This window comes from Rhamphochromis longiceps, linkage group LG5, assembly GCF_057381845.1.
Source record: "Rhamphochromis longiceps isolate RC_006_pf linkage group LG5, R_longiceps_female_GT1.1, whole genome shotgun sequence".
In the NCBI taxonomy this organism is placed as follows: Eukaryota; Metazoa; Chordata; class Actinopteri; order Cichliformes; family Cichlidae; genus Rhamphochromis; species Rhamphochromis longiceps.
In genome coordinates this window covers 19,849,839-19,867,236 of record NC_140561.1, presented here as the reverse complement: position 1 = coordinate 19,867,236, position 17,398 = coordinate 19,849,839, and the positions used below count along the sequence as shown (strand labels likewise).

The window sequence follows — 17,398 nt, the reverse complement described above, 5'->3', positions numbered from 1 at the left end:
GTGTTTGTCTTAATGGGAGCATATACCTTTCTGCATTGTTGGCACCTTTAAACTTGTGAAAGATACCGTTTCCAAAAAGGCACCAATGCAGCTCTATTCCATCAGAGATGCAGGCTTTTGAACTGAGCATGGAAAACAAGCCAGATAGTCCCTCTTCACTTTAGTCCACATGATGCAGCATCCATGTTTTCCAAAGACAATACACAATTTTCATTCATCTGACCACAGAATAGTTTTACACTTTGCCTCAGTCCATTTTAAAAGCACTTTGGTCCAGGGAAGACAGCACTTTTTTCTTGATCATGTTCACTTACGGCTGCTTCTTTGCACGATAAAGCTTCAAACTGCATTTGTCGATCGCACAGCGAACTGTGTTCACAGACTGTGATTTCTGGAAGTGTCCCTGAGACCATTCACACTCATGTTACTGACCCAGTTAGTTCAGTTCAGCATAACTTTCTTTTCCATCCTTTTGTTTCTTCCATCTCAACTTTTTCAGACATGTTACAAAATCCATCCAAATATAAAATGATCTAATATTTGTATGCCTGAGTTTAAACATTTGACATGTTTTCTGTGTTATGTGTGAGTTTATATGATTTGCAAATCATTGCATTTTTTTTTTTACACATTACTCAGCATCCCATTTTTTAGGGAGAATTGGGGTTTTAATTCAGATCAATTTTGGTGGCTTTTAGAAAACCTGTGAGGTTTTGTTGTTGTTGTTTTTTGTTTTTAAAGAAATTAAATATTTCTCGAAATTGTTGTGTGATGCATATCTTCCCTGTCTCTGTTAGGCTGGCCTCGAATGAAGTGGGTGATAACAGATTCAAAGTACTTGACGAAACCATCCAAAGACTGGCAGCCGCACATTCCCACTGCTAACACTGACCCTGCATACATAGAGGTAACACAGCTGTGCTTATTATTATTTTTACTTTTGTTGCTTCATTCTTAGAGCCTATTCCATCCTGTCAAAGTACCAAAAATATTTTAAAGCATCATTTTAGTCAGGTGTGTTGTGGCTCATCTGTTGCTTCATCTCTTTGTAGTATAAAGCAAATAAGGAGGGCACAGTGGTGGGCGTGGCTGTGTCTAAAGTGGCCATGTTAACCCACTGCCAATCACTGACTCAGGCCTGCAATTACTGTGAGGGTGAGTAGAAGGATAGTGTTTGCATCATCCATTACACAAAGCTTTATTTCGGTTCAGCTCCATATTATTTATATAACAGCAAATCACAACTTGAGTCATGTCTCAGTTTAGATTGTTTAGACATAGCCAACCTCACTTATGTGTTTGTGTCTCTGTTTTAAGGGGAAACTTTGGTGAATGTCTTGGACTTCAAAAAGGACATGGGCTTATGGCATGGAGTTCTCACAGTGAGTGTCATTAGCTGTAGATTTCTAGGTTAGGTTAGGTTGCATATACAGCTAGGTGCATGTACAACGTCTTAATTTGTGTGCACATTATATCTGAACTATAAATTCTCTAGTAAATGTAAAATGTTAAATTACTAATGAAAGATTTCTTGCACAAAATCATCACAAAATGGGTTTCTCACTGTTTGTGTTGTTTGTCAAGTTGGAAGGAAAAAAATCCCTTCCAGTTTTTTTTTTTATTTGCAACCTCCAGTAATCAGGTTGTTTGATTGCAGGCTGTAATGAACAGGATACACACGATCAGCGTTCCCTATGCAGTGATGAAAGCCTGTCCTCTCTCCTGGGTGCAGAGGGTCCACATCCATAAAGGTAAATTATCTTTTACTCTGAGACGAAGTGTATTAAAAAATAATTTTATAATTTTATAATACTCCATGTAACTCCTGCTGTTGTGCAGCTCGTGTAGCTCTGGTGAAGTGCCGAGATCTGCACTGGGCCATGATGGCTCATCGGGAGCAGAGAGACATCAGCCTGGCTTCATTACGAATGCTCATTGTTGCTGATGGTGCTAATCCCTGTGAGTATGTCCCGAGCCATCGCTGCTTTGTAAAACTGGGTCTTTTCCAACAAGCCAAATTAGATGTCACACTTTTAAAATTGTACTTTCCAGGGTCAGTGTCTTCCTGCGATGCCTTCCTGAACAAGTTCCAGTCTCATGGGCTGAAGCCTGAGGTGATTTGCCCCTGTGCCACATCTCCAGAGGCCATGACGGTAGCTATACGAAGGTAACTCACTGACCTATATTCACTGCTCTTATTGGATGTTGTTAAAAATTACAGAAAACTTAAAGACAAAACCAGAAGATTAAAACCAAATTCTTTCTATTCTTTCATGTCTCACACAAGCCACCTTCACAGCTTGTATTTCAGTCCAACTAGACAGAAATTTATATGTGATGTTGTTCATAAGAGGGTAGGCAGATGGCTAACAGATGGAAACATCCATGTTTGATTGTGAACTGTCTACTCGTGTAGATCCGGAGTGCCTGGTGCGCCTCTTCCTGCCCGTGCCATCCTTTCCATGGGTGGCTTGAGCCACGGTGTCATCAGGGTGAACACGGAAGACAAGAACTCCGCTCTGACTGTACAAGATGTGGGGCACGTCATGCCTGGAGGTGAGGGTAGAAGAAAAGCTGCATGATAAACGGCTTTTTGTTTGCATTTGTTTTTTTGATTGTAATTAATTTGCTAAAAAAGAGACCATTACGACCTACACTTAAAAAAAAAAAAAAAAAAACAGTTTTCTATACATATTAGGAGATTACAATATTGACTAACTATAACCACGTGGTTATAGTGTAAAAATGTAATAGGCCTAGTTGCCGCCAGCTCTGAAATCTTTCTGTTTGACCTTTTGCACGTCTCCAAGAAAATGGAGGCAAACAAGCTTGTTCAAAAATATAATCATAAAATTATAATCATATGAGAAAATTAGAAATTCAAATAATTATCTTCTTCTTTTCAACATCCAGATAAAATGTTCCAGTTTTTTGGCAGATGTTTATTTCTAAGACTTCATGACATAAACAGTTGGGTTTTTGAACACTAAAACAGCATTTATTATTTTGGCTATATACCAACACTTGTTCATGTTACAGTTTGTAATGAATATGCAGACTTTAAGCTTTCACTTAGGAGGTCAAACTAAAATATTGTACCAACAACTGCCATTTTTATGTATATATAGTGCCCTGTTTATCTGGGCTCATGTGTAATTGAACAATCTATACGAAAAATTGACTCGGCCTATTCATTAATATTTCCTCATAAATGAATGAGGTCAAAGGTTTGGAAGTGATTCCAAGTGTGGCATTTCATTTTTAAAAGCTTAATCTGTGAACCCACAACATGCACTAAAGGAGCTCTCAGTGGAGGTCAATATCCACCAGAGAACTAGCAGGGACATTAGCACGTTGGCACAATAATGAGGGGGGTAAAAGGATGCACTGTTGTACTTGAACCTGGACTAATTTGGTCAGTGATCATGGGATCCTTTCCATCATAAAGAGAAAAAAAAACATTTATCAAACCTCTAGGAGACAGACATGTCATAATCCAAGCCTGTAATAAGCCCCTCATAAGCCTCAGCAGTAGAAAACAAAGATTAGACATTGGAGGCAGTCTGATGCATAAGTGTGCATCTGTGGTTAAGCAGACAAATTTGTACTTTAAGCTAAAATGAAACCCAGGAGTTTCTGAAGGTAAAGAAAGGCAAGACTGAAGGCATAAAGAACCACAAAATATAAAAAACATTTGCAGGCCTGGCAACAAAGAATCCCAAAGGAGGAAACTCATTCTTTGGTGTTATCTGTTTGCTTCCTGACATCGTGCAGCCATTTCCTGCAAAGGATCCTCAGCAAAGTCTTTAAAATGAATATTTTGATGTAACTGTGTTAATTTGTTCATTTATATTTATGACGCTCAGATAGGGGACTGAATATAAAAATTGTTAATTGTTAAAACAAGTAATACACTCTTTTATTAAATTTAAGCTGAAAGTCTACACTTTCCCACATTCTGTCAATCCAGTCAATCTTTTTAAACTGCAAAAATAACAGAAAGGATGTAAATCTGAATACATGTACGCAACAAAGAATGAAAGTGGGACTTTTTTTTAGTCATACGTCTAAGATAAAATTATCAAGGGAATCATTTTAAATTAGGAAGTCCGTGTTTTCTTAACTTTGCCTTTTTGTCCCTCCAGCTCTGATGTGTATCGTTAAGCCAGATGGACCGCCTCAGTTGTGTAAAACAGATGAAATTGGAGAGATAATTATCAACTCCCGTGCAGGAGGCAACATGTACTATGGCCTGCCTGGACTCACCAAAAACACCTTTGAGGTGCGAAAGCAGAATAACCAACACTCAAACTGCACATGCTGCCACCATCGTTAGTAAGGGACGCAGTTAAAGCTGATTCTGTTTTTGTGTGTTTTACTGTTCTTTCTTTGCGTCGTCGTGCCCAGGTGATACCGGTTAACGCTAACGGAGTTCCCATTGGAGAGATTCCATTTGTGCGATCTGGACTCCTGGGGTTTGTTGGCCCAGTAAGTAGGACTCTTTCATTAGAGCACTTCTGTGGCAACCTGAAACCATTCGTCTCTCTCACTAACCGTATAACAACCCTGCTGTTGCATCACTTGCTCTGTACAGGGCAGTCTCATCTTCGTGGTGGGGAAGATCGAAGGCCTGCTGATGGTGAGCGGGCGGAGACACAACGCCGACGACTTGGTGGCCACAGCTCTTGCAGTTGAGCCGGTCAAGACTGTGTACCGTGGCAGGTGAGGCAAAACTCTTCTTCATGGATTAAAGAAAATAATCTTAGAGCTCTTTGGTGGGTCAAGTGCAAATCTTATTTATAACTACTGACATCTAGTGGTATAGAGGAAACACAGCAGGCCCCACACTGACAACTGAAGGGATTATTGAAAGATAAAGTATTTCTACTTTCTGTATGCTTTAAACTGCTCATTTGTGTTTGATTTCCACGTCTTCTGGCTAATCTTCAGTGAGTTTGTGTATCCTCGTGTGTGTCAGGATCGCTGTGTTTTCAGTCACGGTGTTCTATGATGAGAGGGTTGTAATTGTGGCAGAGCAGAGGCCCGATGCCAGCGAGGAGGACAGCTTCCAGTGGATGAGCCGGGTGCTTCAGGTAAATTCAGCCACAGCGTTCGAATGGAAGCCTCCATTCAGTGTGTCTACAATATAATCTTCAGTCTTTGGAGTTATCGAAAAATCATTCGACATATAGAACATTACCCAGCAAAGCTAATCTCAGTGCTTGGTTTCATCTGTAGGCTATTGATAGCATCCACCAAGTGGGGCTCTACTGCTTGGCTCTGGTCCCGGCGAACACCTTACCAAAAACGCCGCTGGGTGGCATCCACATTTCTGACACAAAGCAGTTTTTCTTAGAGGGCAATCTCCACCCCTGCAATATCCTAATGTGTCCCCATACCTGTGTCACCAACCTGCCCAAGCCCCGCCAGAAGCAGCCAGGTAGGTCTGTCTGACACAAACTTCTGTTCAACATGACTGAAAATGATCCCCATCAATTTCTTACAAGATTATGCCAAACGAAGCCTCGGTGAGGAGGTTCATAATTTAAACGTATTTAGCATAAATTATTAAATGGAGTCCAGCACAGAGACTGTTTATAGATGTAGTTTGTAGGAAACCTATGGGTCTGCTGTGCAGTCATAAGGATATAGATGCAGTAATCTGCAAATGTCTTAAGTCACCCCTCATTTCTAGGTGTTTTGCTAGGAAACTGCGAAATAAGAGCAGGAACTTATTGAAATGTGCAAACATGCATGGCATCTAAATAAACAGTGATTGTACTATTCTAACAATTCAGTATTTGGTTTGACAACCTTCAGTCTTAAACAGAGTCTGAACTCTCTTAGACAAGCTTTCCTGTCATTTTTGGGGCAGGGCTAGCTCAGTAGGTAGAGTGGTGGCCCCATTATCGGAAGGTCGGGGGTTCGAATCCACTGAACAGCTACACTGAGGTACCCCTGAGCAAGGTACCGTCCCTACACACTGTTCCCCGGTGCCCAATGGCTGCCCACTGCTTCACTTAGTGAATGGGTCAAATGCAGAGAGGAATTTTCCCACAGGGATCAATAAAGTATACATTATTTTTATTATTATTATTATTTTTTAAGTAGTTTTCAGGAATAGTTCTCCGGGCTTCTTGAAGGACATTCAAAGCTCTTCTCTCGATGCTGCCTTTTGTTTGTTTCTGTGTCAAGATGATCTCACACAGCTTTGATAATTTTGAGGTCTGGCCTCCCTGTCTTGTTTTTGCCTCCTACTTTATTTCACTTTATCTCTTTCGGACTGTTTTGTCTTGTAGTTGGTGTCGGTCCTGCATCTGTCATGGTGGGAAACCTGGTGGCAGGAAAGAGGATTGCCCAGGCTGCAGGGAGAGACCTCGGTCTGATTGAAGATCAGGATCTGGTCCGAAAGGTACTAGAACTATGAGCACCGAACTCCGAATCTGATAACCCAAGCTTCGATCAAACTGCCGGCAGAAATGGCCATAAAATGTTCATCTTCTCATCCTCTTTGGCACTGGTTGAAATGCTCTGGTGTCTACTGCACATTAATTGGAATCTGCAATAAATGAAAATGTGAATGGATGAATGTATGCAAGAACTATATCAGAATTTTGCACTGATTCTTGCAGTGTGACCGTACCCTTTTTAACCTAACTCCTGTTTTTCACAAGAGCTAAATGCAAGTCTTTCAGAAGCTGCAGGCACCCTGTGCATGTAATTAACAGCATTGCTCAGCAAAGTGTGTTAAAATAGGAAACACTGAAACATTTCAGCTGCCACTGTAACAATGGCTCTACCTCAGCCAGAGCTCAGTTTTATAGAAAAATCTGGACTCTTCTTTCTCTCTTCTCTCGTCACTCTCTGGATGTAGCTCTGTATGTGGCCCACCGTAATGGTAAGAATCACGACCCTCTCTGGCATGTTCCCCACCCTCGTTTATTCTGGTCATGCTCGAATCTGTATTGTATTGTGGTTTTAGTTTGTGTGCTTTCGTTCAGTTCTGACGTAAGCAAGAATTTGCATGGGTTTTTAACTTTTTGGTATTTCAGAAAATAAGCACCTTCCATGAATGTCACCCTTTATTTTTATTGCTGATGTACCTTTCACATCCTAAGTTAGGGTTCATTACTATAAGAGCTATATTGGCTTAGTGTGCTATTAATTCTTGTTCAGATCATTTATACCAGACAGCTCTCAGACAGCACACTCAGTGTAAGCATCGCTTTGTTTATTTTAAATTTAGACCCTAATAAATTCTTTTTTTCAACACCACCCTTCCTGTATTTACCCCCAGTGGCTGGGTTTGTAATATTTTATACACTTAAACAAAAAAACCCTCAGTTTACAGTGTGTAATTATGTTTCTTATTTAATAACAGCATCAGTATTTGACAGAGGCGCTACAGTGGAGGGCACAGACAGACCCAGACCACGTTCTCTACATTCTTCTTAACGCCAAGGTACCAAACTGATCTGTCCATACACTGCAAAATGCCGTACATCATCTATGTGATTGACAAAAACAATACATAGTAACCTTACTGTCACCTGTCCTTCAGGGTGTGACAGTGGGGACAGCGACCTGTGTCCAGCTTCATAAGCGAGCTGAGAAGATAGCTGCAGCGCTCACTGAGAAAGGCAGCATCAACACAGGAGAGAATGTAGTGCTGCTCTATCCTCCTGGTGGGTTCTACCTCCGGCTCCATGTCTAAGCGTTCCTTCCGTCATCATTGTTATGAAATGATTTTCCTCTGTTTGTTTTCCCTCAGGGATCGATTTGATTGCTGCTTTTTACGGCTGTCTCTATGCTGGATGTGTTCCTGTAAACGTCAGGCCTCCGCACCCTCAGAACCTGGCAGCCACGCTGCCTACTGTCCGCATGATCATTGACGTAAGTGCATGTGGTTACATGCATTTATGCCTGTCCTTTCATTTAATCCTAAGCAGGATCTCATTCGTGTAGATATTAGGACTAAAAAAAACACGTCCATACACTGGATTACTTCTACTTATGCTTTCACCAAAAATAACTCTGCAACTACTTGGCGCCTCTCTGCGCTTCATTAGATTTTAACAGATCTTTATGGCATCCAGTTTCCTGAAATAATTTCCATTTACAAGCTACATTGATTCCGAGAGCAAATTATGCTCATGAAGTGGGTCCAGTTACAGTGTCCATCGTAGTTTCCACTTTTTAACTGTAATCGACCCGCTGATGGAATGTGCTGCTCACAATTTTACAACAAAAATGATTCTGACTGTTGTGTTGTTCACGCTCCCATTCAAATGTGTTTTGTTACCAGGTCAGTAAAGCTGCGTGCATCCTTACGACACAAAACCTCATGAGGACTCTGCGCTCCAAAGAGGCAGCTGCCTCTGTTAATGTTAAAACCTGGCCAACAATCATTGACACAGGTAGTAAATACTCTTAGTATGTTAATCAAGCCTGAACATATCTGAGTACTGCATGATGCTCTGGTTACAAGCCATGGGCTAAATCAGGTCCCCCCTTGTGGTGCCAGTTGGTATGATTGAGACGTTCCAGCTATTTTTAATGTTTTATAAACACCGTCAAGTATTTGCAACTCAGATGTAAGTATGCAGTTAGTATTCAGTTATTAATCCTTGTATCAAAGAATTATGAATAATAAGTCAGTAATGTGAAAGTCAGGCATTCTAAAGAAAGATGATTCACTGTCCTCACAGTTCATTCATTTTGGTAAATATTCTGGTAAATATAAAAGTTTGTTTATTATAAACTATCGTATTTATCAGAAGGTTGATCAAAATTAATCAAAAATTAAAGGTTAATGACTCTTTGTTTTTATTAGTAGCTTCATAGTATGGTGGTTTACACATTTGCCTAACAAGGAAAAGATCCATTACTTGGTCTCCGGAGGTTACACAAATCCTTTTTGGGGTTGTGTCCACTGTAAAGGCATCCGATGCAAAAGCAAACGTGTGTAGCTGCCCACTGCAGTGCCCCATTGTGACTGAGGGAGCTGCTTTTATAACAGTTTGCTGTCATTTTGCTATGCTATAGTTTTCAATGGTCCATCAACATGATTTTTAAATAAATCAGCCGTGAAAGCTGTAAATAAGCAAACACGCCGAAAAGAAAATGAGAAAATAAAACACTTTTTTCCCCTGTTCAGTTTTAACATATGACAAAACTTTAAATCCTGCAGTTTCTTGTTATTTACATACACACTCCAAATTAAGTACACGTTGTTCACAGCGCTTGACTTTCTCATGTGTCAGATTCAAAGCAGGAACATGGTTCATTAGTTGTGGGTCGCAGTCGAGGCAGCGTAGATGAAGTTGGCGTCGGTTATTGTGGACTGTTTGAATCTGCAACACTGAGACACTAAAACAGGAAGCTGGACATTTCACTGCTTTCTACAATTGTTATCCAAGTTGCTCAGTGGGTAGATTTGTGAATAGACACCTGTTTGGTGAACTTTGAGTTAGTTGTTGCTTGCTGGATCCTATTCTATATCATTGCTCAATATTATCTTAAGTTTACTTTGTGCACAGCGCTGTAAAACCCGCATTATTGGTGTTTGCAGATGACCTTCCTCGCCGCCGGCCTCCACAGATCTATAAGCCGCCCACAGCAGAGATGATAGCTTATCTGGATTTCAGCGTGTCCACAACAGGCATGCTCACTGGAGTCAAGGTGAGACACGTGACTTTTTATATGACTCCTCTACTGACTGGGGCTTTTACAGGATGGATTTTGCCACATGAAAAAGACTGTAAAAACACTGAGTTCTGTCACGGCGCTATTTTAAACCAAATATTGGCATCAATTCTGTGGTCGTTTTTTAATTTCGTGTTGGCTGTATCTTAAACTTGTTAATGACTGTCTGGTACACTGTCTCATACATTACAGCAGTAGTAGAGTAGTATTAAAACACCAGCAGGAATCAGCAGGGTGTCGTTTTTCTTGTTGTAATCCAGTACAGTCACAGATGCACATACCTGGAGCATGTCTTCATTTTTAAAAAGTGAAAGCGTGTAAGGAACAGTTTCTGGTTATATATGAGTGGCAGATATCTATGGAAGACTTTACTTTGTTTTATAAAACATACACAAAATTAATTCTTTATCTTTTCTTGTCTTTTGTCAGATCTCTCATGCAGCAGTCAGCGCACTTTGCCGCTCTATAAAGCTTCAGTGTGAGCTGTACTCCTCTCGCCAAATAGCCATCTGTCTGGATCCTTATTGTGGTCTGGGCTTCGTCTTGTGGTGCCTCGCCAGGTACGGTAAAACGTCAGCTACAATATTTCATGGTTATTTACAAAGGTATCACTTTCCCCACTTTTTCACCTACATGTTTTGTCTCACAGTGTCTACTCAGGTCACCAGTCAATCCTGATTCCTCCGTTCGAGCTGGAGACCAGCTTGTCTCTGTGGCTAAGCACGCTCAGTCAGTACCGTATCAGAGACACCTTCTGCTCCTACTCTGTCATGGAGCTCTGCACTAAGGGATTGGGTACTCAGACAGATTTACTCAAGGTTAGGACTCGACATGCAGGAAGAGAAACAATACAGCTATTTTTAAAATAAAACATCATGGGTTTGATCATTTGCATGTTTGTTTAAGGCCCGTGGTGTGAACCTGTCGTGTGTGCGGAGCTGTGTGGTGATAGCAGAGGAACGCCCTCGTCTTGCCCTCACACACTCCTTCTCCAAACTGTTTAAGGATGTCGGGCTGTCGTCCAGAGCTGTCAGCACTGCTTTTGGTTCCAGAGTTAACCTGGCCATCTGCCTGCAGGTACACCAACCAGCAGGACGTCGCTGTTGATCATAGATCAAATGAGAAAGAAGTGGGACCTCTTTAAACCTGTTCTTTTATATATGTGTGTGTTTCAGGGCACCACTGGTCCTGATCCCTGTACGGTGTATGTGGACATGAAGTCCCTGCGCCATGACAGGTGAGAACAGTCAAGTTAGTTAAAGTAAACTTGCTAGTATTTAGTAAAAGCTTACTTTACACTTTTTTTCTAGCTAAATGGGATTTATTGGACGCGATCAATATAAAAAATAATATCACGTCTGGGGGGGTTTTCTGAAAAAACAATAAAAACAATAACACAGTGAGGTTCTGGCTAAAACCTCACTGGCATCAGAAACTTCTCTGTGCAGGAAAATCCCTGACATGGTCCAATTCGCAAAGATTAATTAGAACTTTGAATATTTATAAATGCGCTGCCTGTGTTTTTGGCAGAGTGAGGCTGGTGGAGAGAGGAGCACCTCAGAGTCTTCCTCTAATGGAGTCTGGCAAGGTGAAACTCATTATGCGCTGTCCTGTGTGGGGTTTTTTCTCAATTTTTGAGAGGTTTAATGAAAAGCATGTGAGTTGTATTTAGTGTCTTTGTTTCTCTGTCATTTTTAGATACTGCCAGGTGTTCGGGTGATCATAGTGAATCCAGAGACCCGAGGCCCACTTGGCGATTCTCATCTAGGAGAGGTTAACCACAGCACACACGCATATCGAGACCACACCTGAAGCTAGAGAAGATTTTCTCTGAAAGTTACAGATGTTTCTTTCTCTTAGATCTGGGTAAACAGCCCTCACAGTGCCAGTGGCTACTACACCATATACGGAGAGGAAAGTCTTCAGGCTGATCACTTCAACACCAAGCTCAGCTTCGGAGACCCGCACACTTTATGGGCCAGAACTGGATACCTGGGTTTTGTGAAGAGGACCGAGCTACTGGATGCAAGCGGGGGTAAATAGACCACAACTGAGCTAAAACCTGGACTCAGAAATATTGATGGAATAGTGCTGATAAGTTTAATGTAACAAGGTTTGCAGATTTAAACCTGATAAAGCATAAACTTAAACAAACTTTATGAAACTAAAGTAACCTCGATCCTACAGTAACCAATTACAAATTTTGCTGTAATGTGACTGAATTTGTTTGGGGGGGTGTTGCTTATATTGTTTGCATTTCTGTGCTCAGATCGGCATGATGCTCTGTTTGTGGTGGGCTCACTGGATGAGACATTGGAGCTACGAGGCTTGCGCTACCATCCTATTGACATTGAAACGTCAGTGTCACGGGCTCACCGAAGTATTGCTGAGAGGTGCGAATGCATGCACACACACCGACACACACTTTAATGTTTTTAACAATGTAGGAGTAGATAATAACTGCACATAAATAACCTGAGCTTAATATATAATAATATCCTATAGTATTTATTAAAAATAAAAGGGCAGCTCGTTCTCTTTCTTTTGGCAGGACTTTAGATATATAACAAATTTTGGGGTTAACTTGAGAAAAAAGGCAGTTGGAAAGGTCAAATGTATCATAATACTACAGTGGGGCAAAAAAGTATTTAGTCAGCCACCGATTGTGCAAGTTCCCCCACTTAAAATGATGACAGAGGTCAGTAATTTGCACCAGAGGTACACTTCAACTGTGAGAGACAGAATGTGAAAAAAAAATCCATGAATTCACATGGTAGGATTTGTAAAGAATTTATTCGTAAATTAGGGTGGAAAATAAGTATTTGGTCACCTCAAACAAGGAAAATCTCTGGCTCTCACAGACCTGTAACGTCTTCTGCAAGAAGCTTTTCTGTCCCCCACTCGTTACCTGTATGAATGGCACCTGTTTGAACTCATCATCTGTATAAAAGACACCTGTCCACAGCCTCAAACAGTCAGACTCCAAACTCCGCCATGGCCAAGACCAAAGAGCTTTCGAAGGACACCAGGAAAAGTATTGTAGACCTGCACCAGACTGGGAAGAGTGAATCTACAATAGGCAAGCAGCTTGGTGTGAAAAAATCAACTGTGGGAGCAATCATCAGAAAATGGAAGACATACAAGACCACTGATAATCTCCCTCGATCTGGGGCTCCACGCAAGATCTCATCCCGTGGGGTCAAAATGATCATGAGAACGGTGAGCAAAGATCCCAGAACCACACGGGGGGACCTGGTGAATGACCTGCAGAGAGCTGGGACCAAAGTAACAAAGGTCACCATCAGTAACACACTACAACGGCAGGGAATCAAATCCCGCAGTGCCAGACGTGTTCCGCTGCTGAAGCCAGTGCATGTCCAGGCCCGTCTGAAGTTTGCCAGAGAGCACATGGATGATACAGCAGAGGATTGGGAGAATGTCATGTGGTCAGATGAAACCAAAGTAGAACTTTTTGGTATAAACTCAACTCGTCGTGTTTGGAGGAAGAAGAATACTGAGTTGCATCCCAAGAACACCATACCTACTGTGAAGCATGGGGGTGGAAACATCATGCTATGGGGCTGTTTTTCTGCCAAGGGGACAGGACGACTGATCCGTGTTAAGGACAGAATGAATGGGGCCATGTATCGTGAGATTTTGAGCCAAAACCTCCTTCCATCAGTGAGAACTTTGAAGATGAAACGAGGCTGGGTCTTCCAACATGACAATGATCCAAAACACACCGCCCGGGCAACAAAGGAGTGGCTCCGTAAGAAGCATTTGAAAGTCCTGGAGTGGCCTAGCCAGTCTCCAGACCTCAACCCCATAGAAAATCTGTGGCGGGAGTTGAAAGTCCGTGTTGCTCGGCGACAGCCCCAAAACATCACTGCTCTCGAGAAGATCTGCATGGAGGAATGGGCCAAAATACCAGCTACTGTGTGTGCAAACCTGGTAAAGACCTATAGTAAACGTTTGACCTCTGTTATTGCCAACAAAGGTTATGTTACAAAGTATTGAGTTGTATTTTTGTTATTGACCAAATACTTATTTTCCACCCTGATTTACGAATAAATTCTTTACAAATCCTACCATGTGGATTCATGGATTTTTTTTTCACATTCTGTCTCTCACAGTTGAAGTGTACCTCTGGTGCAAATTACTGACCTCTGTCATCATTTTAAGTGGGGGAACTTGCACAATCGGTGGCTGACTAAATACTTTTTTGCCCCACTGTATATTGTGATATTTAAAAACCCCATGTAACAGTATCATTTCTGAAACGTTGTCAACACAATTAAAGGCAGTACAATTACAAACATAGTTTTAAGGATAAAAGACATGTTATGAACATGTGCCTATATGCTGTTAATGCAAACAAAGTCAATATAGCATTAATATCATTTTGACCTACAGAGGAATCGATGGACTTTGAAGGATAAGTCAGAGGTCACGTATGAAGTCATATTTGAAGTGTTTAAACAGTACTTTCTGTATCTTGACAAAACATACCACACCTCTGAGATTCCTGTCAATTCTCGGCCAACAAATCATTAACTTGACCTTGAACAACTTCATGGATTTAAGCCAGATTTTAATGGATCATTAACATGACCCTACAAAGTTTTATCAGAATTCATTCAAAATGTTTCCAGCTATTGTGTTTACAGACAGAAAGACACACAGAAACGCTGCCAAAAACATAACCTCCTTGGCGTGAGTAAAAAGCCTGGCTGGTACTAATAAGGATAGAAATATAAACCTTGCAGATAATCATTGAAAATATTATGTCTACATTCATTTAGAAATCAGCTGTTTTTGTTGTTGTTTATGGGAGAAAGAAATACAAGAAGTGATGAACTAATTTCAAAGGAGGAGCAACTGAGAAAATAACCTTGAAAACATGAAGGTAAAAGCAGTAAAATTGAGCCTTTGTGTATAAATTTTGGAACCCCACTGCCTTAATAAAAGATTACATTTTAGGCTGTCATCACAACGTAATATCCGATTAGTTTTTATTATTCCTCATCGTGACACTGCTGTTAAGTGCCTCGTCCTTGTGCCTCACAGTGCTGTGTTTACGTGGACCAACCTGCTGGTGGTGGTGTCGGAGCTGTGTGGTTCAGAGCAGGATGCGTTGGACCTGGTGCCTCTGATAACCAACGTGGTGCTGGAGGAGCACCACCTCATTGTGGGTGTGGTGGTCATCGTTGACCCCGGTGTCATTCCGATCAACTCCAGGGGAGAAAAGCAACGCATGCACCTTCGTGACTCTTTCCTCGCTGACCAGCTGGATCCTATCTATGTTGCTTACAACATGTGAGCACTTGTGGTGGTGTTCTGGGATTTAAAAAAAATAATAATAATTTTTTAGCCATTATCCCGCCATCTGGCTACTGGCTTGGTTGAGGTGTAAGGCAAAAGCATGAACCACATATACTGACACCTAGCCCTGTGTGACACCAGCATATCTTGGCCACATGCATGTCTGTGATTGGATCTGTGATGCTTGGAGTTGTTCACTGTGTTTTTGTTTTTTGTTTTTTTTGTTTTTTTTCAATATATAGAATTTTGGGGAAGAGGTAACATGTGCATGTCGCACATTGGAAGCAAAAAAAGAAAAAGTCCCTGCTGCTCCTATTCTTTTCTTTTTTTGTTCTGCAGAAGGGACGGAACAACACATACAACAGGCCGTTACCACAAAAACCTTCCCTTTTGTGTCTACGCACCGCAACTGCACTTCAATCTGCAACTTGAAATATTTTTACATTTCAGACGCACACAAACGCATCTGCTGAGCCCTCGTCATTTATCACTAATACAGATGAATAAGAGGGCAAACTGTGAAAATAACAGCAAGTCTGTGGACATTACTTAAAATGCTTTTTTTTCCCTTAATAATGAAGCCAAATAGATTTTCCTGCCCTAATATATTTCTTGCCTTATAAAACTTTCAAACAGCCATACATTCCTAACTTAATTTTTAAGACTTTACCCTGAACGGCTGTTGATTCTCCTTTGGGTCTGAATAGTAGTTGAAATCCTGGTAGATATCCAAAGGGATCAAAGCAAAAGATGAAAGAGGCCGTATTCTGTACTGTACTTACGAGGGCCTCCTTTTATTTTAGATACTGTACGTAACTGTATAGATATTTTTAATTGTAAAAATGTATAGATGCTTACTCAGCTCTCTCGGTTGATGGTTTGTAGATAAAGAACCCAACAGGGAGATTACAACAGTAGCAGAAAGAAGATTGTAAATACAGTTTAACAGTTTCGAAGTGGTACACTAGCTATGTAATGGAGGATAAAGGTAAATAACTTTAAAGCATTATTAGTCAGGATGAATTTAACATTGCACTTTCACAAAAAAAATCTCTATTTTATTATAACAATGAGGCATTATAAATGGTTCAGGAGCATGTGTGTGATGAATCTTGGCTGAGGACTTTTGAGGTGTCAGTGGGAGGACTATTGCTGGTAATGCCAGGAAACTTTCTATCAGCCGCTGCGGGGGGGGGGAGTGTCTACGGAGAAGGCTAAAAACAATATTATGACTGTTTTCAGGCTACCAGGTTATTTTGTAAGAAAAAGCAGGCCCCACAAGTGTTCATATATAATCCATTACCATCATACTTGCAAAAGAGCCATGCCCCTCTAAGTTTACTTTACACAATAGAGCAAGTATGTAAAAGTTCAGCCCGTTTCTCCCCTCACCGCTAGAAGGTTCATTCAAACTGTGTTTTGTCTTTGTGCAACTTTGTAAATAGTTAACTCTGAATGGCAAAAGCAATGCTGTTAGTACCATCATTATGTATCTGGATTATTTTCTGTGTTCAGTCACTGGATTTTTAGAAGCACTTGTGAATCCATCTGCAGAGCTTAGCCAGATTTAAAACATCTTTGGTTGATAATGAAAGGTAATGCAGAAAAATGGGTAAAAAAAAATAAATAAAAAGCAGCTAGATATATTTGCAAACTGTAGTTGGATTCCTGCGAACTCGTGCTTCTCCTTGTGCTCCTCAGAGAAGTAAAAGTTTGTTTGTTTTGGATCATACTGTTTCAGTGATGAACCTTGAATATCAACATGTATATAGTAATTGTTTTTTTGGGGGGGGTTTTGTTCTGTTTGGACTTTTGCTGTAGTTTTATTATAACATTCAGTCATGCCAAACATTTTAGAAACAACTTTAACATAACTGGGAATGATAATCATTTAATGACTGCACTTTGCACTGGTGGTACTTAACAGCAGGTTTCTAATGTGTGAACTTTATCCCCGTTCAATGTTACATTAAGTATGTAATGTAATTTTACAGCTTGATACTTGTTTTTGCCTAGTTTCAAATCCCCCCCCCCCCCCCCCCCCCCCCCCACACACACACACACACATATATATATATTAAAAAAACGAATAGCTCTTCATCTTAGCTTTAACACTGCATCCATAACATTGCAGCAGAATGTTTGCATGACTCAGCCAAGCACAAGAAGGAATTGTCTTGAGGCACATCTTGTCTTGAGGCACAAATGTGGGGGAGGGAGGGGATTTAAATATGTTTGAAACTGTATATTCAGGGAACAAAACTCCTAGGACAGGGATGGACCAGCTGGTCCCGTGGTGCAATCTGTGAAGAGTACCCATAAAATGTAGACATTTGTCAAAATGAGGCGTCACAAACCTAATAAGCATACA

The 17,398-nt window shown here is 40.9% G+C and overlaps 1 protein-coding gene across 1 annotated transcript in view; it reads left to right on the top strand.

The window, feature by feature from the left end:
* dip2bb (DIP2 acetate--CoA ligase B (putative)b) overlaps positions 1-17,072 on the top strand; it is a 64,837-nt gene extending 47,765 nt beyond the window's left edge. Inside the window, exons 12-38 of the mRNA XM_085406442.1 lie at positions 798-907; positions 1,053-1,155; positions 1,318-1,382; positions 1,658-1,751; positions 1,840-1,959; positions 2,053-2,167; positions 2,417-2,556; positions 4,146-4,282; positions 4,408-4,488; positions 4,595-4,722; positions 4,979-5,093; positions 5,239-5,440; positions 6,300-6,412; positions 7,382-7,462; positions 7,562-7,685; positions 7,772-7,893; positions 8,306-8,417; positions 9,572-9,681; positions 10,135-10,265; positions 10,355-10,523; positions 10,612-10,782; positions 10,881-10,942; positions 11,236-11,293; positions 11,404-11,478; positions 11,566-11,740; positions 11,975-12,098; positions 14,773-17,072. Coding sequence (XP_085262568.1) covers positions 798-907; positions 1,053-1,155; positions 1,318-1,382; positions 1,658-1,751; positions 1,840-1,959; positions 2,053-2,167; positions 2,417-2,556; positions 4,146-4,282; positions 4,408-4,488; positions 4,595-4,722; positions 4,979-5,093; positions 5,239-5,440; positions 6,300-6,412; positions 7,382-7,462; positions 7,562-7,685; positions 7,772-7,893; positions 8,306-8,417; positions 9,572-9,681; positions 10,135-10,265; positions 10,355-10,523; positions 10,612-10,782; positions 10,881-10,942; positions 11,236-11,293; positions 11,404-11,478; positions 11,566-11,740; positions 11,975-12,098; positions 14,773-15,025 — 3,290 coding nt within the window. The 3' untranslated portion in view covers positions 15,026-17,072. The remainder of the gene's footprint in view (positions 1-797; positions 908-1,052; positions 1,156-1,317; positions 1,383-1,657; positions 1,752-1,839; positions 1,960-2,052; positions 2,168-2,416; positions 2,557-4,145; positions 4,283-4,407; positions 4,489-4,594; positions 4,723-4,978; positions 5,094-5,238; positions 5,441-6,299; positions 6,413-7,381; positions 7,463-7,561; positions 7,686-7,771; positions 7,894-8,305; positions 8,418-9,571; positions 9,682-10,134; positions 10,266-10,354; positions 10,524-10,611; positions 10,783-10,880; positions 10,943-11,235; positions 11,294-11,403; positions 11,479-11,565; positions 11,741-11,974; positions 12,099-14,772) is intronic.
* Positions 17,073-17,398: the final 326 nt, after the last annotated feature.